The following is a 24,076-nucleotide window of genomic DNA, read 5'->3' as shown; positions in this document are numbered from 1 at the left end:
AGCTTGCAGTTAATAGAGAATAACATAGATAACATATTTTCTTCTATTTGCATTTGAATTCTTCTTTACTTAGCAAACTGATCCTTGGTATAAGAAACTGAGAAATTTTCAATAGAGAAGACTTTGTCTCCAAATGCAGAAAAGCGCTACCACTCTTTGTCCATGAATGAGTATCTCAATACATGTAGTTTCCATTTATTATCACTTCTTTAGTTTTGGTTCTCTTGTTTTGATATTGTTTTCCCATGTATGCTTTCACTTCTTTTAACTATAAAATTATATCCTTCATATTGTTATTAATGTGGGACTTCTTCCCATAGCAGCCCTCAAATTCTGTAGTCTAAATGGAATAATTGAAAGCAGAGGAGGGAGCATAAGTGGGTATAGGCAAATGGTTGCATCAAAAAGTTTTTTATTAAATTATTTGCTCCTGCTCTTATAGTCTAGTCTTGTTTCACTTTCTAAGGCCAGTTCCTGAAAACTGTATTTTTTGGAAACAGGCACAGACCTCAAACCAGGCTGCAACTGCTTGGTGACCTGGGTCACTATATAAAAAATTGTAAGCCAGAATTTACTTGCTGAAAGGACTGAAGTGGAGAGATCAGACAATTAGACCTTAACAGGATTTGCTCAGGGTTCAGGCTCACTTTTTCCTCCCACTCTCTCTTAAATCCTAAGACTGGAAAAGTTTGGATAAACCGCACACACCTTGCCACCATAGGACTCAATAATATGTAAGGTTGACTTAGCTACTATTTTCTGTATTCCTGTTGTTGCAGTGTGGTGGTGTTCGCAGGGGTCCCAGGATGAGGGAAGAGATGAGAATCTTGACTCCATGTTTCAGAAGGCTGATTTATTATTTTATTATCTATATTATATTAAAAGAAAATTATATATTACAGCTATACTAAAAGAATAGAAGAAAGGATTTCATCAGAAGGCTAGCAAGGAAAAGAAGGGAATGGAATGATAATAAAATCTTGTGACTGACCAGAGAGTCCGAGACAGCTGGACTGTGATTGGCCATCAATTTAAAACAACCACATGAGACCAATCAAAGATGCACCTGTTGCATTCCACAGCAGCAGATAATTATTATTTTTCTTTTCCTCTGAGGTTTCTCAGCTTCTCAGGAGAAAAATCCTAGGAAAAGGATTTTTCAGAGAATATCATGGCGACATTGCAGAGCCTGGCCTTTAGAATGCAGTTCTGTCTGGGTTTTGTGGTTTGTAATAGTATCTCATGGCCCAAGTTAAGAAAGAACTTAGGTCACATATATGATAAGGATGTGGAGTAAGTCATAGTGTCAGCAAGTAAATAAATGTGAGAAAACTAGAACCTTGAAAGGATTTTGGAGGAACTTTGACTATTCATGTTTCTTCTCTAACCTGCACTGGACTCTTCCACACAGAGGTTTTCATTTGTTTACTCATCTAAATCCATCTAAAATCATCATTATTTTGTGTATGTATAGAAAGTCTCTTTAAATTCTGTCCTTCTATGCAATTCCTATTGGCCTGCCTATAGGCATCCATGATAACAATGAACTTTATGTTCAATGCTTTCATCCTAGGTTTTTTTGTGGCTGGTTTCATGTCTTTCAGCATGACTGCAGTTCTGAAAAATAGTGGCTGCCTGGTTGCAGTTGCAATCTTAAGGCTCTACTGCAATAAAACTTTGAAACAATAAAAAATCAGATTCATGACTGGGTTATTGTTCCCATCACTGTAGCTCCTACTGCTTTTACTGATATCCAGTATCAGAACATGTCGACCTGGCAAGGTCTGTTTGCCTTCGCTGCCTCTGTGGGTGTTATTTCCCAACCGACTGCGCAAGCAGAGAAGGTAGAGCTGACCCGAAGTCAGTGATTTCCAAATGGCCTTCACCCATAGTCAAGGCCACCAACAAGCACACATTTAATTTTATGAGTTTTCTTAGAACAGTAGCCTATCCAAGCTCAGAGAGTGCTGCTGGCTTTGTACAAGCACAGTAACCACTTATTAAGTGCTGTTCAAATAGTGAGATGTCTTTATTATTAAGAAAGCTGCATTTAGCTAATAGACTTGCTAAGAAGATGATCAGAGGGATAGAGGGCCTCTTCTATGGGGAAAGACACAGAGAACTGGGATTGTTAAGCCTGGAAAAGAGAAGGCTTTGGGGTGACCTAATTGCAGCCTTCCAATACCCACAGGGAGCCTTCAGGAATGATGGAGAGGGACTCATTATAGCAGGGAGAGACAGGATGTGGGCAATGGCTTCAAATGGGAGGTAGGTTCAGATTGCATATTAGAAGAATTTAGAATAAATCAGAGCATTCTCTGTGAGAGAGGTGAGGCACGGGAACAGGCTGCCCAGAGAATTTGTGGATGCCCCATTCCTGGAAGTGGTCAAGGCCAGGTTGGATGGGGACTTAATGGAAGATGTCCCTGCCCATGGCAGGTGGTTTGGAATCTAGATGACTTTTAAGCTCTCTTCCAACCTATACCTTGCTATGATTTCATTATACTCTTAGATGAACAAATCAGTCTTTTTTCTGTAAAGTAACAGTGTGAGAGTCAATAATATGGATTTTTGTAATATATTCACTGAACTTGAGATTCTGTAGCATTGTTATAGAAAGCTTGTTCACAGTTATAAGGATATTTAATTCCTGAAACTCAGAGTTAAAAAAACCCCATAACTATATAATTATGGTCCTGGCAAATGACTAGGGGGAGGTTCTTTCTCCTCTTTTTATCTTCATGTTCTGAGGGAGGAATAGATCATAATTCATATCGGGTCTTTCTCCTAGAAAAGCTTCAACAGATGTGACAATGAAAGACACTGCTTTCTTACTCCAGCTATCTTAGCACCCACAGACCTTTCAGTCTGTACTTCCCATGAAGGTGGCTGCCCATCTCTGATAAATGTTAAATGTCATTCCCTTTTTTTTTCTATTCTTGCCTTCTTACACACCTGCCACTGAAACTGAGGGAATCTTCTGACAACAAATTTTAATTCTGTACTGTCAGGATCTCATCTATTATGTTGCACCTCTTCCATTTTATTTGGTCTTCTGCAGCTAATGCTTCTGCTCGAGTAATGACGTGCTTGGGTGGCTGATATTTATATTCCAGTTTATATTCCAAGGATTCACCTCCTTTTTGAGAACTTTATTTTTGTCCATATTTAAGAAATTATTTGGAAGAAATATATTAAAATAGAAGAAAACAACTCTTCCTCAACTCAGTAATGAAAGATTTTCACTTTTCATTCAGACATCACTAATGGATTCTGCTTTTTACACTCTGCACTTTTTTTTTCCCCCATAGCTAAGCAAAATTTTTCATATCAAAGACCTTGATTATCTTTTGACTGTTTTGACTAAGTGGATAATTATCATGTTTAATTTGAGTTGAGGGCACTTTGGCAGTATTACCATCCCAGTTTTACCCCAGTAATTGTGGTTTTAGCCATCATTGCAGCTGATCTGTCAACCCGTGACATGCTAAAAACTGCAGATAGTGCAGCCTGGGAGAACTTCCCCTTTCTATTGTTTTTCTTTTATTTTTTCTTGTTCCTCTGTGTTCTAAAGCAGAACAGATGTAATTGCTGTAGAAGTCAGCAGGAATTTGTTCTCATCCTGAAATCCAGTGGGTTATATAGATAAGGAAGTTAAAAGGAAAACAAAACAAAGCAAATCTTGAGCAGCAAGTGACTTCTTATGACCTTCCTCTGAGCGCTGCATCAGAGGTTAAACAAGGCCAAGTGCAGGGTCGGGCAACTGCCTGAGGGCAACCCTTGGTATCAACACAGGCTGGGGAGTGAAGGCATTGGGGGCAGCTCTTTGGGAAAGGACTTGAGGGGTGCTGGTGGATGAAAAGCTTGGCATGATCCAGCAATGTACGTGCACAGCCCAGAAACTCAAACATGTCCTGGGCTGCAACAAAAGAAGAGCTGATTCTGCTCTCATGAGACCTCACCTGGACGTGCTGTGCCTGGAATGTGCAGTGAGTTCAAAGAAGGGCCACAAAAGTAAAGAGACAGCACCTCTCCTATGAAGGCAATCTGAGAGAGTTGGGGTTGTTCAACCTGGAGAAGACAAGGCTCCAGGAAGACCTTCTTGCAGTCTTTCAGTACTTAAAGGGGGCCTGTAAGAAAGATGAAGGCAGACTTTTTAGCAGAGCCTGTTGTAATAGAAAAAGGGGTAAAGTTTTTAAACTAAAAGGGGAGACTAGAGATGAAGAAAATTTTTATGGTCTGGGTGGTGAGACACCAGAACTGGACACCCAGAGAAGTGGTTGATGCCCCATCCCTGGAAACCTTCAAGGTCAGGTTGGGCTGGGCTCTGATGCAGTTGAAAATCCCCCTGCTCATTGCAGAGGGGGGTCTGGACTAGATGATTTTCCAAGGTCCTTTCCAACCCAAACTCTTCTATGAGTCTATGAATTGCCAGACAGAGGAAAAAGTCAGATGTGATGCACATATCAAATAGGAAGATAAAGGTATGTGGACCTGTTGGGACCACTGTCACGAGTGACTACTCTTTGAAGAAGGATTTCTTTCCCTTTATTTCACAAATGTTGGGAAGAGGCATTAAGAAAGGGAATGACTGCAAAGACTAAAACATAATTTTTACAATTAGAATCATGACTTTAAGAACTTTTTTTAATATTACTTAGTTTTTTATAGTATATTAGTGAGATTTAGGGTAGAATTTTTACCAAGAATAATTTTCCAGTTTTCTTCAGGTTTCTTTAGAATTATTTCTTTGAATTATATGACTAATGAATGTAATTTCTTTCAGAGTTGGGGGGGGAAGTAGCAATGGGAGTAGATTTGACATGAATCTATGAGCTGAGCAAGACAGGATTTTTTTACCTTCTGGTTTTTTTACCTTCTGAGTCTGTTTTGTTTTGCCCTCTGCATAAGCAAGTAAATTAATAAAATTCTCATGCAGCAAAGAATGTAAATGTGTAGAAGCATATCAAAATAAATAGAAAACCAAAAATGTAGTATTATAATATAGCAGTCAGTGACTTTGATTTGTGATTAGGAATTTGGGAATTGGTCTTTTCTGTTATATTTTAAAGTAGAAAACCAAGCTGCAGCACTGCACCTGAATATTTATTGTAAATGGTTTGTGCAATATCCATATCACCAACTGCTTTGTGCCTTGTGGCTGTGATAGTCATGAGACACTGCATACCAAAATTTAATGTCAGCAGACAGAAATATCTTTCTAGTTTGATGGATCTGTATTTGTGCATACAGCAATAGATGGAAAATCATTTTTGGGATCTGCTCAGATACATCTCTTCTGTTCATCCAAGTTAATAGAAATATACATAGGTACTTTCTTTCCTTATTCTAAATGTTACAGAGGATTTCAAGAGCAATACACAATGATTTCTTTTTCTGTGGTGAAAGTTTTAGATTAAGTTCCTTCTGATATTGACAGGAAGTAAACCAGTGCTAAATGTCTTGGGGAACTTTTACTGTGTAAGAACTCCAAAGAATTGGTTGGTAAATGTTTTTGAAAGTAAATACTGTATGAGTTCTTCATAGCTTTCAATACATGAGTGCCTGGTAGGAGAAAGTTAACAGTTCTATCAGTAAAATTGAAAAGAAGTTTTAGTTACTAGAGAAGTTATGAAAAGAATTAATTCCAGAAAGAATTGGATTATAGCCATTTAGTAGATTTGACCTAAGTCAAATATGTCAGAGTTTTCAACAAACCAAAACATTGTGACAGCCAGTATAGATAAAATTAAATAAAATCATATGCTTTCCATCTTTTAATCTTTTAACTTGAAGTAATTTTGAAATGAAAGCTTTTTAAATGGAAGAGAACCAGGAATGTGTCATTTTGAATACAACGGAAGGAAAGAATTCATTTTCTTATTTCCAATTGAAATTTGTATTTCAGGAAGTATGAACCCTGTATAGCTGGTTTGACTGACTACAATTTGCATTTTCCCCTCAGAAGTTGTTGGCCAAACTTTTTTTCAGATAGGTGCAATCTTGGCTAGTTTATGCAAAAATTGCATGATACAATTCCCGAACCAAAAACACTGTCTCTCCAGGACCTCCTTTCAGAGTGTAATCAAGAGCAGAAATCTCCAGGGCAGTTTTATTATTTACATGCTCAATAGCTATTGTTCCTGTTGATATAAAAATTTGCTTTTGAAAGCTGATGACCAAAACTGAATTCAGAGCTTGCATTTCTTTGATGGTCCTCAAAACTCTGAGAATGGCATTCAGTTCAAAGAATAGGGCACTTAAATGTAGGTATCTACTTGTGCACGTTTATGTATGAGCAAAATGCCCAGCTCCCATTCTGTTCAGTAGAGGTTTAGGGCTTGATCAGGCAGCTCTCCCACAGCCAGATTCCTGGAGCTTTTCAGTTTCTGAGGACACCATGAGGTGAACAGGCTGAACACCTGACTTTTGGGGCTGTAGGTCTGCATGAAGGGAGCCTAGAGATACACGGGTTACTACAGGGTATTTCAATGTCTCTACTTCCTGTGTGGGGACAAATGAGTCAAACCCCTTGTGAGTGCTATCATGTCAATTTAGAGATTTATTTGGTTTACCCTAAAGTAACATCACATACTTTGGCAGCTGCTGGTGTTCAGCTGCCTGCATGTGCTGGCCAGATCTCTGCTGTCTGTATGAATTTTGAAAGTTAATTCATGTTTCATAACCTATGAACTGACTCCTATTTCGGGTATCTGTCACTTTTAAAACAGGACTTTAAACATTTTTTTAGTCTTATTTGCCTGTAGTCCTTGGCGGCCCAAACTTAATATTTTTCAGACTGCAGCATAGTTTCATATGTGGCACCCATTATTTCCCTTTCTTTCTCATATTCTTACCATGTATTCATTACAAAAATCACTATTACACTGAAATTAGGAACTAGAAATAAAGTCTCTTAGGCGATGAAAAAAACCTTGCCTCAAGAATATTAGAATTATTCCCCAGATAAGCAGAAATAAAGTCTCTTAGATTATGAAAAAAACCTTGCCTCACTAATAATAGAATTATTCCCCAGATAAGCATAAGAAGCAGTAAAATCTTGTATTCCTTTAGGTTCCTCTTGTTAACCAGCATATTTTTGACAATACATAAATTGTAATTGTGGTTCCATGGTGCTGTTGATGGCTGCATGCGTATCTTATTGGTCAGGCTCCAGATACATTATACTCTGTATGGCTTCAGTGGCAGTCCTCTGCACAAGGTTCAAGGCTGATTGATGGTACACTTTGATGTACTGATCTTTAGCAATAGCTGTAGTAGTGGAACACCTTAATAAATGCTGTTCGAGGCCAGTTTCAAGGCTGGACATTATCACCTAATTACTTTGATCAGAGTGGTGGCAAATATTTGCATAGTACATGCATGTGGACCCAGCCTGTTGTATTTTATTTACAGAGTAACTTTTTGGAATAGGGTCTGTCTGAGGTCTACTCTGGAAATTGAGATTCATGGTTTCCACAGAACCATTCTCTTGCAGACCTCTTCTCCTCATCTTCTGGCTCCATCCTATTGTATCTCCTCAGAGCCACCCTGTCATGCCCTCCCTTAACCTTTTGTTCCTCCCTGAATATTGTTACCTAATGCAAACTTATTTCTGTGCTGTTCTTGTTCTGTTCCTTTCTTGCTTCACAGCTTGATGAATGCACATTAAAAAAATCACATTGCAGAGTGCTGTTTTTAAGTGCTATTCTGGCTCCCCATCAACTGAGTTTATACTTGCTTCACTCAAGTGATGCTGCTTCACAATGTCTTTAGTTGGGCTCAAGGCTCAAAATCAGTACCCCATCCTAGCTCTCCCTTGGTCACCATCACCAATCTCTGCCACTGTCCGTGTACTCCTTCAAATGTTGTCGTGCCTTCTGCAAAACTGCTGATAAGACATAGCCTTCCATAGCCATTCTCCAACAAACATTCACCCAAGTGTTTCCTCCTTGTGCTGCAGTAATTTTCCCGTGCTGTCCTCTCCTCTCCTGCTACATCCACTGGTATTTTTGCCACAAAGGGCGCTTATCCCTCCTCCATTGCTGTCATCCCTCCTCCATTGCTACCTAATCCTGAATTCTTTATTGTATCAAATATAAACTTTTTTTGCTTCCAAGGAGCTTTGTACCTTAATCCTCATGTCTCTGTCATCTGGTATTAACTGCCTAGTTCTAGTGTTTTAGGTCTGACCAGATCAAGATGCTTTGGTGTCAGTGATATACATGACCTTACCTGACCTCTTGGTCCCTTCAGACCACTAGCTGTCATTCTGGCAATGCTGCCTCATTCATTCCTTGCCCTCTTCTAGATGGGTGGTCTCACCTTGTCTGCTCCTTAGATTGTGACATCCCCATCCCCAGCATGGTGCCTTTGTTCTGTGTTTGTGCAGTTCTTACACCAAGTCCTTATCTGTGCGGAAATTACATCAGTAATAAAAAATTATTGTAAAAGTATTCTTAGCAGTGAAGGCTGAGGAATAAGCAAGTAATTTGCTACCATTTAGCTTTAGAAATCATTATTGGGGCAAGATGGTGCTGGCCTTCATCTCTCACCTCTGCTCTGCCTGCACCAGGAGCTTCAGCAGGGAGCGGGGGTCTTCTGAATTGCAGTCAGGCAACTCTCTTCTGGCACTGCAGTGCCTTCACGAGGAACCTCATCTGCAGACACCTGGGCAGTGTGGTGTACGTGTTATATCTGCATCCAGCACCCCTATTCTCTGGCTATGGCTTCTGCAAATTCACAGGATTATTAAATCAATGGATTTTAGGGACAGTCCTCTGACTGTAACCTCTTTCCAGACTCAGGAGAATCTCTCAGGAGAATCTCTTCTAAGTCCAGACATAGAACTGCAATGGACAACAGTTGTTTTTGTCTGTTTAGCCAAGTTTGCTGTGTTTAAATAGCCCATGTAGGAAGCTAATGTACCAAGAGTATGAGGCACAGTGAACACAACTCATGTAATTGCATCATTAATGGCTCTCCCTGTTGTTCTTAACATCAGCTTTTAATTCTTATAATTCTTATAAGGATATTATTCCTTGCTCCAAGTTCTTACATTGAAGAAATAAAGCCATGACATTCTCCGTTCGATGTGGAGGATGTATTTTTAGGAAGTATCCCCTTAACTATTTATTAGTTATTATATATATATTATATATATTATATATTATATATTATATATTATATATTATATATTATATATTATATATTATATATTATATATTATATATTATATATTATATATTATATATTATTATATATATAATAGATATTATATATATATATATATATATGGTTATTATAGTTATTTATTAGTTATTTAACTAAGTTTCCAAGGTTTTGCTTACTTGGGCAGAGCAGTTGAGCTGAAATGTTGCATAAAGCAGAGAAGCCTTTCCCTCAGCCTAAGGAGTGATTATCATTAAAGAAGAGCAGAGCTGAGGCCACTGCAAGTCATCCAGACCCAGTTCCCCTCTCTCCTGCTGATTCAACCCTTGGGCCAATGTTCCTCACCCTGTGCCTCAAACCAGACATGCAAGCTCGTGGCAGGGGGATACAGAGCTTTTCACAGGCACAAAGTGTTTGTACTGCCTCCAATTCCCTTGCAGGATTACCTTTAGAGTCCAGGTGTCCATATGGAGCACGGGCTGAGACGAGGCGAGGTCTGGCACTGCTCTCTCTCCAAACCCAGCGAGAGGCGAGTCTGGCCCCAGAGCAGCTGGCAGAGCCACAGGTACATCCCGGGACAGACAGCAGGGACTGACTGTGCTTCTGCTGGCCAGCACAGGATGCTAATCTGCAGCTAACACGAAGAGGGAGACCTCCCAAAGCCCCCCAGAACCCAACAGAAAACCAGCTGGTTTTTTGAAAGCTGCTGCTGAGCTCCTCTGTGAGCAAGTCTGTTCCTCAGACTTGCACACATCCCAAGCATTCCAAGGAAGCTCTGCTTGCTCTCGCCCTGGGTAAAGGGGAGCTCATTCCACACCTAGGGTGAAGTGACTTCTAGCTTGACTTCTTCCAGCCTATGGTATTCAATGTTCTTCCTCTGGGTGTTTTTATGTCTCAAGTCTGCAATTACCGGGGGCCTTTTTCAATCCTTTTCCAGTCGACTGTTACACAAACGTTACCGAGAAATAATTACATGGCCAGTCACACTAAAGAGTCCTCAAAACAAGAGAGATTCAGCCAGCCAAGGTGTTTGAAGCTTTCAAAATTTCTATGGGGTCCTGCTTTCTGATGAGACAAATTTTAGTAATTACTGTTGTCTTGAAAAAGATCATTGGAACCCACAGTCTCTTTTTTATAGGTGATTTAAGTATAACAAACTTTTTATTTAAAAAATCTATGGCTCTTTAGTGAAATGTTCTGAAGTGACCTCTCTCTCCATGACTCATGGGTCACTGAAGATCATTTGATTTGAAATGTGTCTCCCACAGAGTTGTCTGTCTTGCCAGAAAACAAATTAAAGTAAACAAGAGTTAGCAAGCTGGGTGTTTACACTGATAGCACTCCTGTTAATAGTATGTAACCTTTTTATTATTTAATTCTAAGGTTATTAGGAGGCAATCGCTGCTTTTATCACCAAAAACCCCTGTATGCAGCTAAACATAATTATGATCAAGCCTCATCTGCATGTTCTTTAACTGTGTGGAGCTGGTGGTGTAAATGAGAGGAGATAATAGAACACCATACAATCATAGAATAATTTGGGTTGGAAGGTCATCTAGTTAAATTCCCTGCAATGAGCAGGAGCATCAGAAGATCATGGTCCAATCTTCAGCCTGTTTATTTTCAGATAGAGCACGCTGTGCAGTTCATAAATGGCAAATACCTATTAATGGTGCCACAGCTCTCTGTTTAGACCAAGGCCATGAACAAATTGGAGCACGTTATCACCAGCTAAGCAATAGTTATCTCTAAAATGTATTTCATTATTTCAGAAAAATTATCCCATGATTTTTCCTCTTTTTGCTTCCTCTTTTATTTCATCACAAACTTGCATAAGAGGTCTCACAATAGAAATACCAGTTTATCCTGATTTTCTTACAGTAAGATAAAAAAAAAAATTGAAGAAGAATTTAAAAATCTATGCTCAAAACCACTGTTGACATTTTGACATGTTGAAGAGTGGCTGCCTGGACTCAGCTCTGCTACAACAGCTGTGGCCAGCATGGTTTCAGAATTGTAAAACTCTCTTGTTTTCTGACATGGTTCCATGTTTCATTAGTAAGGTCACCATGTTGCTTGCAAGAGCATCATGATCAGTAAAGATTTCTTTTAGCCTGAAAAAACTCTGGAACATTTTCACTGCTTAGTTTCAATCTGCTCACCCCAAATGCTCACCCTCCTTCTGCTGGATTATGAGCCACATGGTCTCACTCAGCGGGCTGTGCCTTGCTCCTAATCCCCAAATCACTGTTCAGAGGCATCTGACTGGCCCAATGTCCAGCTCAATAGGGTCCAAAAAATCTGAACATTTGATCCCCCTGGTGTGCCTAATCTGTGTTATGCTTATGTGTTCCTCAAGAGTTATCCCTTGCTCTTACCCTATCCAGGACAACCACAAGCATAGAGCTGTCCCCTGGGGGTGTGGGAGAGACTGAGCTCACCAACTTCCTCAGGGACTGCAACCCCAAACTGAAATCGAATCTCCTCTCAACTAAGAGAGCGCTTTGGCTGTAAGGGCACTGTCAGGAAGTCATGCAAATCATCCTGTTTAGTCTGTTACTTTTTTTTTTTTTTTTTGAGAAAAGACGCTACAAATTCCCTGAGAAAAATGCCTGAGCTATCCTAATGCTTAGGGTGCCCACCAGGAGGCTGAGGTCATGGCTCCTCTTCTGCCCATACCTCTTGATGCATTTTAAATATTAAGTATATCATGTGAAATACTCACACAGCCCATAGCAGAGGCTGCCCGCTTGCTACGAGCCTGGGTCTGCCCAATATATTTCTAATTGCTCTTAATGTTTTAGTATTATTTTTCTTTGTTTTCTTGTCTTAATAAAAGTCCTGCTTTTAGGAGAGGCAGCAGAAAGAATTGCCCTGGTATAACCTTTTGGTGTTTGTGACCCTGGCAAGGCAGATGAGTATTGATTGCTGAAGTATTTGATTACATTAGCTGAGGCATAGTGCCACAGACCTTGTACTTTCCTTTCTCCCCTCACTTGCATCTGTGCAACCCCACTAATAGGGGTTTAACTGAGGTTAGAAAATTAGTTGCAGCAGTAAACAAAAATACTTGTATATAGTCCATTATATATTAAAAAAAAAAAAAAGGAAATCCATATCCAAGCTATTCAAACAGTTCATCTGTGTGTCTTTTGTCAAAAGTGGAAGCATACTTAGGGGCTTATACTGGGTCTTTTCATCTGCATAACACGAGGTCAATGTGAAAAAGAAGAGTCCCCTGCAGACATGCTTTATCATCCTCAAGTTACAGGAGTCCGGAGCTGAGCAGAAAGGGCTGGTTGCCTCTGTTCTATACTCTGTAGCAATCTACAGGTTATGTGGCCCAGCCATTCATGGAGAGGTGCTCCCCCAGCAAGAGAGGACTGGCCCAGACTGAGTGGTGAGGACCACGGTGCCACAGGAGGTTGGGCAGGAGCTCTTGGGCCACCCTTGCAGGGCCCTGGCTGGTGACAATGCTGGTTTCCACCAGCTTGTGGTGATCCTGCACTTTAGTCAGTATTTTCTATTGGGTGATCCTCTGATGTTTTTACCTTCCCCTGAGCTCTCTATTGTCAGTATTCCTTGGTGTGAGAGCCAGCTCGGGAAGGACACAGGAACAACCACAACAGCATGGATGAAATGGAGAGAAAATCTGGCTCTGTTGAAACCAAACCACGAGTTTTCTAGCTTTTACCCTTTGGATTTTCTCCCTGATCCTACTGCAGGGGGAGTGAATGACTGGCTGTTTGGTGCTTGGTTGTTGCCTGGGGGGGATGACCAAAGCAGCACCCAGGCAGAGGCACACAGGCAGGGATGAGGCACCATGGAGCTCTGTGAGTGCTAGGGGATCACCAAACCTTCTCTTTTCCCCTGTATATCAGGGATTCATGCAGGTGTAGTTTACTACTGTTTGATTGTTCTCACAGCAGGACAGGAATCTCACCCATGCTCAACAGGATGCCTCTACACCTGCCTCAGGACTATGTTATCTGAACACAGGTCTTGTCCAGCACATGAAGCTGAACAACAACTGGTAAGATGTATGTGGTTTTTGACACCTCAGCTTGCAAGCCCTTTGGCCATGTTCACAATCTTCCTCATCAATCTGCCATTATTCTCCCACTCTTGGGAAGCTGAAAGTCAGATCAGCTTGAGGAGCTACTGAATACTTCAATTACTCATTGACCAAAGGAACTCACAAGAACCCCTTAAACCACAGCCAGAAAAGCCTGGAGCAGTTGGTTTGAAGCAGACAATGGGATGTAAAAGAGGCATCATTTTTGAGGCAACCTAGAATTAGTGTAGCAGTTGTCTTATCTCTTTTCTGTTGTTGTTTTCTATGTTGAATTCCTTTTCTTCAAGGAAGTGTATTTTTCTTGAAATATTGCATAGCTTTGCTGCCCTCAAAAACTGCTGTTTCAAGCAGGATTTATTTTTAAGAAAAGGAGCAGATACTCTAATGATAAAAACATGTGCCATGCATTCACTCTTCAAATTAGCTTACATTAAATATGTTATAATTTGTATGACTCATACAAAATATAATTGACAGAAGTGTGAAAACAAGCTGTACTGGATACTGTCCTTACCAAGAGAACCAAAGTAATAATTCAACCCCCCTTGCATTATACACAATTGTTTACTATTATACATGGTGCAAGAAATCGGTGTTCTCTGTTCTCCTTTGGAAAGGCAAAAAGATGAAATAAAATTACAAAGACAACACACAGGTAATAAGTGTGTGTTGCACACAAAAGAAAGTGTTATGCACATGCTGCATAATCTTTTTATTAACCTTTGAGTATTTACCTCGGTGGATAGTGAGAAGAGAAAAGAATAGACAATTTAAAGTTATTCTAGAATTCAATCAAAAATTCCTTATTTAGGAAAAGTTCTACCAATCACCTAGGCTGGATATCTTGCCAGAATGTGAAATTTGAAAATCTCAACTAGTCCTGCAGCTCATCTTCTCTCACAAGGCTTACTTTTGAGTTAAAGACAAAGGGTCAGATCATAAATTATTGGGAAAAAAGCAGGATAAAAACAATGTTTTAAGTCCATTTGTTCTTTTCATCAGCAAATTATAAGAAAGCTCTCTCTTTCAGACCAAAGAAATGTCATTAAAAATTGACTTTTGTGACATACATACTGCTGCCACTTGCAGCAGAAAAGGACAGGGATGTTAGAGAGAACCAAATTATATTAACCCTGAAACTATTGTTCTTATGGACATGCCACCACTGAAAATAAAATGTGTGGGCATACTACTACTCATGGTAACTTCAAAGGAATTAGACTGGAAGACCTAAGGAGGCTTATGGAAATATGTAGTTTAGGCAATGAGGATAAATGCAGCCAGAACCACTGGTGAATATGAGGTAGATATTTATTTATCTCCATATTGGTGTTTGAGCTGGCTAGTTTAAAACTGGTTTAGGTGGCTTTGGATGAGTGCATAAACTTTTGATAATGTTAAGTGTTAAAACAACAAACAGTCTAGAGATGCATTCGGTTCAGCCAATATAATTTATTTTAACACAGTTAGCACTTTCTAAAAATAAGTATCTTACAAAGAATATAATACAAGTTTTGAGGTTTCACTTGAACGTGAATATTTCTGTAGGTTTTTTTCAAGTCTTCTTCCAGTTTTTCACAAAACCATAAATGTAATTCCCTGGGAAACTCTCCCCTCCCCACTGTGAATCTGCCTTTATACAACAAAAACTTTATTTTACCTGTGAGGAGGCCCAGCCCCCCACCCAACATTTCAATTGGAGAAAAGAATATATTTTAGCTGTAGCAAAATTCTAAAATTATTACGAATTAGCTCATGAAATTCTACCTGTGGGAAAGTATTTGCTGACAGAAAAAAACCCCCGGCTGCTGTGCACACACAACAGAAAATCTTAACTTGCCTTTCAAAATGGTTGGTTAAAAGGGAGACATTTGCATCAAAAGAGAGCATTAAACCCCCTGCATGCTGGTACCACACTGGTGCACATTCTTCGTTAAAATGGTGAATTAGCATCTTCACATAGATTTTCCCCCAAGACTTGAAGCATTTCATTTGCATATATACATAAAATGTATATAAAGCATAAGTTACACGGTGTATTTAGTACTGTTAGTATATACAGTGTATTTATATACTACTAGTACATAGTGTATATGCATAATACAAAACATATATTCACAAGCATTTCAGCCTGTACCTGAAATCAATGTCATTGGATGGCTGCAAAATACCCAGTCCTGCACGGGATTGATCTAGAGAGGGACACTTCACATTACTGTCCACGAGCTCTATCTCAAAATATGAAAAAATCAGAGCCAAAAACTGTTTGATCTCATGGACAGCAAACAACCTTCCTGGGCACTTTGCTATGCCTGTCCCAAAAGGCATGTAGTAGTGCTTCAGCTTCCGACCGTTCCGGTAGAAGTCGGTCTTCTCCTCTCCCTTCTCGTCCAGGAAGCGATCGTATTTGAATGTCTGCAGTTAAACACACAAAAGAGTTCCTTGGTATTTGGATACCTCCAAAAGCCAGATAAAGCTGCTGACACACAAAATGCAGGCTGGGAAAGGGATGTCTCCAGCAATAAGCATCATATAGTACCACCAGGCCCCACGGTGCTGCTTTAGAAAGAGTAGCCTCTGACAAGTTCTGTTATGTGGGACAGGATCCCAGGTTCTTTCCTGATAACTCCCCTTTTCTTTCCTGACCTCTAAAAATAAGGATTGCAACCTGCGTTCTTGTTCAAGCGGCAGAAGAACTGGAAGAATTCTAATTCTGTCCTTTGAGAAACTATTATCCTTATCCTTCTTCCGAGACCCTCATCATGGTGATCTTCCCTCACTGAGGAGGGCAGTCTGGGGCTGGTAGCACACCTTTTGGTTACACTAAAACAGGTTTTTCAGGTAGTGCTTTCACTGCCTTTATATTTATTTGTTTCATGTTATCACATCTTCAGGTATAAGAATGGATTGTCTAGCGTATAACAGAGAACCAGCCATGGGGCACCTCAATAAATGCCTTATCCAAAGGCCTGTTAACTTCTGCCAGAGCACCAAGTTTAATGCAATTTGGAAAAAATGCTTACCAAGGGATCAGCATAGATTTCTGGATCGAAATGCAGCAGCTGAGGATAAAGAGCTACAATATCATCTTTGCGAATGTTGTAAAAGTCGTTCTCCAAGTGCAAAGTGAAATCCTCCTTGGCCACTCGGAAAGTCATGGATGCACTGGAGAGCCTCATCGCCTCCTTGATGATGCTGTCTGTTGGGAGAGGACAAGGAAGGATTGCATTGGAAACAGTGTATTCACATACTGGGGGTGGGTCATGGATGTTAAACTATTTCAGAACCATTATAAAACCCTGAATTTATTAGAAGAAATGTTTTAATATTAACTTTCTAGATGCCTAAGAAAGTATTTCTTTTCAGCATGTCTATCCCTTCTGCAGATACCACTGAGAGCCTAATCTGCTTTCCCCACAAAAAAAGGTTTATAGTGGATGAAACAGAATGTTCAAAAGTGAGACATATTTTCACTCTGAGATAAAGACCAAACCAGTGAAAACTGAAAACATAACAAGAAAATGGAACAGTGCAGTGAGCAGATTTTTCTGAAGCTTTAAGAGGTCCTGTACAGAAACCCATACTCAGAAGAAAAGTAATATGGGAATTTTTTGTTTCAATATTAGATGATTTTTTTTAAAGTAACAGTAGTTATAAAGCAACATTATCAAAACCCTCTGTACCTTCTCAAAAATGTGCTTATAATTTGAAAAATATTGAGAGGAAATAGAAGTAATGGTACTAGAAAACATTGCTTCACATGATAAGAATAGGGATTTAAGTTTTGGCTACACCTTTTTATTTGATTTAAAGACATAATCAAACAAAATATTGTTCAGAATTATCCATGGGTCTGTGTTATGTAGCGGTGTAGGATTATTGAGACGTGCATTACCCATTAAAAAGTGCTCTTCATGTGAATTTTGATACTCTCAGTACCACCTGGGACATTGGGAAGCCTGGTTGTGTTGGCTATTGCTAAGGAACATACGGTTTCCTGTTCAACTCTTTCTTTGCTAATTCCAGAGGAATTTTATAGCAAGCATTTATATGGTAATTAACAGAAGACCATGGAAATTGTAGTGTGATTTCTGCATTAAATAATCCTGCATAAAGTAGTCATACCTAGTATTGGCATATTATCCAGCTGTTTTCGGTTCAAGGAAATATGTCTGCCATCTAGGCTGATACTCTCTTCAGCACTTTCCAAAACATTTTGCACTTCTTTGGTAGCAGCTCTCATTGCTTCTGGACTCCTAAGATCAAAAGACCAAAGGTATAACATAAATTTAAAAATTCTTTAAGAAGTGGTTTTGCTATTAACTTTCTTCCTGACCAATATTTATTTTGTTGACCAACAAGTACAACCTTCTAAAATAAAACTGTTGCAGCAAAATGCTGCAGTTCCATTTTTTCATGTCTTGGCAAAGGTATGATAACTTCAAAGGAGAAAAAAAAAGAAAAAGAAAAAGAAAGGAATCCCAAGTGTTTGATTTTGTCTGCAATGACAAGTGGGACAGAACTGATGTGTGTAATTCAGGTAATAAACAGTACTGCCACTAAAAAGCAATGCCAAAAATAAGAAAAAAACCAGCCAGTTGTAGATTAGGAAATAGCCCCACTGCAGGTAGAAAGTTTAGGAAGAGGATTATAGATCAGTTTTATAATATCATTTATTCTGGCTGATGTGACAATATTTTGTCTAGCTGAAAAGAATCTTCCTAATACTAGGAGCCCACATAGTACCCTTCACCATCTACCCTTTCTTTCAGACATGGACTATATGAGCTTTGGTGAAATATATAGACACAATAAAAGAGGGTGCAGTTGTGTCTTGACAAAGGCACAATCAGGGTGTTAAAAGACTCCAAGTCCAGGAAATCTAAAGCAAATGCATTATTGGAGCAAAAAGCGCTAAATAACCTCAAAAATTAGCATTGGCAAGTAGATATGATAAGTTAAAGCATTAGGAATTTACGTACATACTTCAGAGTTAGTTATGCTGAAGCAGATAATCCAGAAAGGCCCACTCTAAAAAGGACATTTGATAGTATTATCTGAGCTGTGCACTTGTCTCACAAGTAGCAAGCTCAGCAGGTGCAATCTACAATAGAGCTTCAGTGGGATTTATCAACATATAAATTATTTTCTTATAAGTATCTGTGAAAACAATCATGAAGTTAAACCTCATTATGCCTGCTCTAATGAGATGGTCTAAAAATGTCTAGTTATATTTGTAGCCTTTAATACAATTAATGTTTTGAATGCAACTAGCACTTTTAATGATACCATACAGATTTACTCCAAAGCTTTCTTGACAAAGTGTAGCATTGCCCTGGAGTGCTGTTTCTTAAAAAAAAAGCTTCTAAAGAAGCTACCACCACTTGTTCTCAGGTGGGTGAAGGGCATTTCTGTGGCAGTCCTGAACAACACAGCACTTCTGTTGCAAACAGTAAGTTTTTTATCACTGATGAGGTATCAAGGAGTGGAATTGGCCTGTACCAATGAATTGGTTTCTGAAAGAGAAATATTTTTCTTGTTTGGGAGCAACAAGTACTGGGACTTACTTGAGAAGATAGAACAAGGTCCAAAAGGTGGCAGGAATGGTGTTTGCTTGAGAGGCCCAGAGCACTGCCACGTGGGTCTTGGCTTTCTCCATGTCATCGAAGGTTGACAGGGTGTCGTTCAGGAACATGCGGAGGGTGACAAGCTCAGAGAGGTTGTCCCTTTTCAGGAGGTTCTTGTGCAGCAGTGCCTCTCCCAGCTTCTCACGTGCGCTGTGGGCACTCTTGAAGAGGTGGATAGGCAGCCCTGCCACGAGGGCTGGGAAGATCTTATCGAATTCCTTGAAGTTTTCAAGGGCATTTAGGATATGAGCTCTCTCAGTTTCCTGCTTTGACGATAGGTTTTTATCATTATTTGAATTAAATTCTTTACCAAAGAGTGTTAAAAAGCCAGACTCAAACATCACTTGGCAACAGAAGGTATAAAGTCCTTCTGTCACCCAGGTATTAGACTGAAGCTTAGGTGCTCTTGACTGCAGCATGACATACTGTAGGTTTTCCATCATTGCTTCAATGAGGGCATCTAGGGCATTGCCTTGAAGGGTTCTAATGAAAGTCTGATGAAAATTTTCAGTGGTGTTTCCCTCCTCTGGGTCAATGCTGCCATGCCCAAAAGCCTGTTAGAAAATAAATCGTATGCATGATAAGTAAGGCCTGTCATTACATGGATGATAAAGTCTAACAGAAACAAAAGCCAAAGTATAACTTCATAGCTTACAAGAGGGAAGGATAATAATGTAATAAAAGAATGTACAGTCTTAGAATAATGTATAGTCTTAGAACAATCCAAATCACTGCAAATTTCTTTTCCATTTAGGTAGAGGGAAAAAAAAGACCTCAATATTTAAAACCAGTAAAAGTGCAGAAATGTGAAACCAATCCATAACTATCCAAAGGCATAGTTATGTTTACAGGAATTAACTGGATATGTCAGCAGATACTTTGCATGTTAGATATTAAAACCAGGAATACCTTGGCAGAAGTAGCAAAGTGGAACTTTTTCCAGTCCAAGTGTTTTCCCTGGCGCATCAACGCATGGTATGAAAAAGGGTCAGTGAGGAAATGAATGTATTTCCCTGCTACATGGCAAGTGAAGATGTGGCCGTGCTTCTTCTGCTTTTCTTTGAGGAATTCAAGGGGGTTGGCACCAAACTTCAAAGCACAGCCCAGGTATGGAAGGAACCCATTTTCAAGTGGTGGCTCACCTTGCCGCCTACAAAACACAAAACAAAAGCTCAGCTTAAAATCATGTATAAAGATCTCTTCTCCAGGACTATCAGGTACACAAAATACTGATGTTAGGCTTTGTGTAATGTGAAAAAAAATTAAGAAAAAATCCCAAATAAGTAGTTTATTCACAAATATTTTTCTCCCTTTAAAGAGCTAAGCTATGTAAGAAAGAACAACTTTAACTATTAATAGACATAATAATTCACATAATAAACCAGTTTGATTATGCAATATTTCTTTTCCTTGGATCAGATGTATATTTTTCACCTGTGTTTTTCAGATGTATATTTTTCATCAAATGCAAAATTATTGTCATTAGCTAACACGCAGTTATGAAATAGATAATCCATCAGACTGATATTATCTAATACATTTTTGGACAATTTAATCCACAATTTAATTTGAATACCAAGCAAAGAAAGTTTTCAGCATAGAAAGGTTGTTATTATTGGCATATCCCATTAATAGACCAGGACTTTCTAAAAATATGGGAATTTTTGCTATGATTCTCAGTAAGCATTAGAGCTAGTGTTTCAGACAATGTGTCATCCAGCACATGCTGTAAATTAAGCAGATACTTAAAGCGAAGCATATGTTTAAATTATTTTCTTTTTTGAGTAGAAACAGCTTTCCTGTATAAGGACATTTTGACTGCTGAAATAACTTTCATATAATACTTCAACTTTTGCAGTAAATAAAGTTAATTATTTTCACCTTTTTTTTTAAATTAAACTTTTAAAAATAAAACTAGAAAGTGACTGTGGAAATTAAAAAATAAGAGGAGTTAAGCAAATTACTGGCTCCTTATATAAATGTGTCAGTAGGATAAATGCTTTTAAGGAATATGCCTCATACATAAATATTACCTGTATTAAATTGAGTTACTAGATATAATATAAAAATATTTGTAAGTAGGTATTAAACAATAATTGCATATAAGCAGGTATTCACTGTGATTACAATACAGCTGAAATTACAGCCCAGAACTCTAGAGAATCAGGACATACATATTCATATTTTAATTACCTCACTGATGCATAGATTTGTATCTACAGCCACCTCTGGGCATCAGTACACTATTGTTGCAGAGTTCATACACAAAAATTGTATTGGAACATAAATCTCTCGAAAGACCAAACTACAGCATTGTCTATGCTGTCCTGCATACGTCTGACTACAGTTCTCTTAGTGATGTATACAGGATATTTGACACAAATAAAGGCCAGACACACTGAGATGCTTTTACAGAAAGAGTCCTTACCTTCTCCTCCTCCCTAGAAGAAACCAAGACACACAACAAAGTATTACGGCCGTTCCCCAGATCCAGGATGCTAGGAACATTTCTGGTAATGCCCAAAAGCTTCCAAGTGGAAAATGGGTAACTACCAGGATGGCAGGAGAGGTGACTGAGAATAAAACAGAAGACAGGTCACAATTTATATACAGTGGGTACACTACTGTATCTAATGGCACTGAGTCAACCTAGCAAGCTATTGATTAACCATTTCTGGAGAGAGCTTGTTCCCTCTCTGCTCTGTCACCTTTCTGCAGAGATCTTCGCTGGATTGATGCAGACAGTTGCAGATCTGGCCTTGAGCTAATGTCACGTAGCAGTAGCAGTTCCAAAGTAACCAAACAGCTGTAATAGTTGATAATTTGAAGGTTAGCCAGGTGTATTTTGATGAATCCTGCAGATTTACCAATTGCAGTTTATAGTTCAAGTTTAGCAATATATGAAATGGTTACTGACCGGCGTCCAGGAGATTCAGACTGTGCTAACTGGTGGCTGCAGCCCGTGCTGCCCTTCAGCTGCCAGCCTGCTCCCCCTCCCTTCTCCTTGTGGGCTGCCCTGGCTCTGGTGTGCCACTGCAAGAGGGAACAGCAGGGTTCAGCAGTTGGGCAAAGGGATGGCTGCGGAGGTGGACTTACTTCCTCTAACAACATTGGTCTGGAAGAAAGGGTAAAAATGGTCTTTCACAGGATCATAGAGTGAATCATAGGAGAAAACGAAAGTAGATCTAGACAACCACACTGGTCTGGGGTTTTTTTTCATTCTCCTTGGACCACCTTTTATTTTCCCACTAAACATGTTCTCCTTTCTGTTGTTGACTTATGAGAATTCAAAGTTTAGCTTGCTCCTAGACCTGGCATCAAGCCATCAAGGAGGCAGCTCAGGTATAGTGATGTTTCATTAGTCATCAAGGCCTAATATATTTCTAAGAGAGAAACTGAAGGGTTTTCTAGGCTCACTTTTGTACCAGTTTTTGTTGGTGTCCCTACAGCTCTGGGATAAAACAATAAAGATTTGGACAACTTGCTGTTGCTGTTGAGCAACTACACTGAAGGCATTGACACTCAAATCTGGCAGGTGGAAATATTGTCCTGGCTTCAAACCAGGGCAGACAGTGAGACATGGGGTAACTGTGCACATGTCATTACATTTAAGTCAATTTTTAAGTTACTATAATGAAGAAATAAACCTTATTAACAGCATCAAGTTTGCCCTCACTTAATCTAAAAATCACTCCTTTTGCATGTCAGCTCCAGACCTCTACCCCATTTTCATTTAAGCACAGGTGTTTCATTTATTTTCCTACAAAAAGTTCTTTTTCATCAGCTGAATTTAGCTTGCTATTATATAATTGCTTTATAAAAACCTTGCTTTCTCATTTCCTGCCAGTTTGCATTATTGAAAAATTCAGTTCTGAGTGTCATCTTTGATTTCATCCTTTGACCTCTTCATCCTAAACAAGAATAATAATTTTATTATATTGGTTTCTAATTATTTTTGCCTGTGTGGTTGAAACAACACTGAAAAAGAAAAAAGTTACTGTCGGTTTTGTGTCCAACACCCAGGAATAGCATTTAACCAGCAACTGTTGTCTGTGTCCTCTCATCATATCTTGTGTTGCACTAGGTAGAGCTGCCATCACAGTTGCCCCTTCCCTCTATGCTTTGGGTTGTTGTGCTGCAAAGTGATGATAACATCATTTATAAATGGCATCTTGCTGCCAGCAAACAGCAGCAGTAACTTCTCTAAAGCTGCCTACCTTTTTTCACTTTCTGCTTTGTACATATATAATAGTTCTAAAAGTACAACCAGGTGTAGGCAGAGCCCAGGAGCTGCTTGGCAACTTACCTGAAATAATTGCTTTTTCTCTCAGCAAAGTCTTAAATAGGCCTAGCTACAGTCCCAAAGGCAGCCTGTGTTACAACTGGCTGCAGGCTGTGACTCATGTCCTTGTGATAAAGGCAAGCAGGAGTCTTTTCTGCCACAGATACTCCACCAAATTTAACAGACAATAAGTGTGAATCTCCTTCCACTTATATTAGTGGGCATTAGGCTTTCCTGATTTTTCAGCAGCACCAGTGGAGTGCCCTGATGTTCTGGGTATGGTATTTTGGTGTTCTTCAGACAAATACACTCTTTCCCACAGACAAAGCTCAGGCAGCTGCCAGAAGTATGTACAGCAGGGATTAAAGGCACCATGTCCTACTGACTGACAGATAGTACATTTTCTGCAACCCTTTGTGTGTTGTGTATGAGCTTGGCTGTCTTGCCCCAGCCCAAGGGGATGACTCACAAGAGTTATGGGTACAGTCAGAAAAAACTTACTGACCTGGCTCTGTGAAGAAAACTCCTAGTGTAAATGGTAAAAAGAATATTAATATGAAAAACTGACACGACTCTGGCTCAAGACTCAACTCAGGCCAGTGACAGCATCAGGAATAAAGCACTGCATATGTTTGAATGCATAAGCTTTTGTCACTGCAGGTTTGAGCATGGGTGCTCATCAAGAACATCATTGCTGAGTAGCAATGTATCAAATATTAGTTAGAAAATGCAAAACCTTTTAAGAACTGTAATAGGACCTTCTGGTCAAGCCCCAATGAATAGCTAGAACCAGTTCAGAAAGAGCAGCTCAAGAGCACGTGGCTGCAGGCAAGAGAGCATGCTGACATTTCACCCAGTAGAGCGCATTTAGCAGCCGCTTCCACCCAGCCTGGCTGCCCACACAGGCTGCGAGGGCATCCA

General features: G+C 39.4%; 1 protein-coding gene across 1 annotated transcript; it reads right to left on the bottom strand.

Moving 5' to 3' along the window:
- Positions 1–14,702: 14,702 nt before the first annotated feature.
- On the bottom strand, positions 14,703–21,888 carry CYP7A1 (cytochrome P450 family 7 subfamily A member 1). The gene is made up of 8 exons (XM_084212359.1): positions 21,791–21,888; positions 21,582–21,679; positions 21,302–21,446; positions 19,783–20,023; positions 18,814–19,427; positions 17,372–17,502; positions 16,270–16,445; positions 14,703–15,661 (listed from the first exon to the last, which is right to left on the bottom strand). Exons 3-8 carry the CDS (start codon positions 21,379–21,381, stop codon positions 15,362–15,364), a joined length of 1,542 nt encoding a protein of 513 aa, XP_084068485.1. The 5' UTR covers positions 21,382–21,446; positions 21,582–21,679; positions 21,791–21,888; the 3' UTR covers positions 14,703–15,361.
- Positions 21,889–24,076: the final 2,188 nt, after the last annotated feature.

This window comes from Fringilla coelebs (assembly GCF_963513975.1).
Source record: "Fringilla coelebs genome assembly, chromosome: 1".
NCBI lineage: Eukaryota > Metazoa > Chordata > Aves > Passeriformes > Fringillidae > Fringilla > Fringilla coelebs.
Note: the sequence above shows the minus strand (reverse complement) of the source record. Positions and strands in the feature narration are given on the sequence as shown.

Coding starts and splice junctions, on each gene's coding strand:
- CYP7A1 (XM_084212359.1), bottom strand. CDS start 21,381: ATGTTCCTAGCATCCTGGATCTGGGGAACGGCCGTAATACTTTGTTGT. Junction 20,024..21,301: donor CTTCTAGGGAGGAGGAGAAG/GTAAGGACTCTT, acceptor TGTGTTTTGTAG/GCGGCAAGGTGAGCCACCAC. Junction 17,503..18,813: donor ACCTTGTTCTATCTTCTCAA/GTAAGTCCCAGT, acceptor TTTTGATCTTAG/GAGTCCAGAAGCAATGAGAG.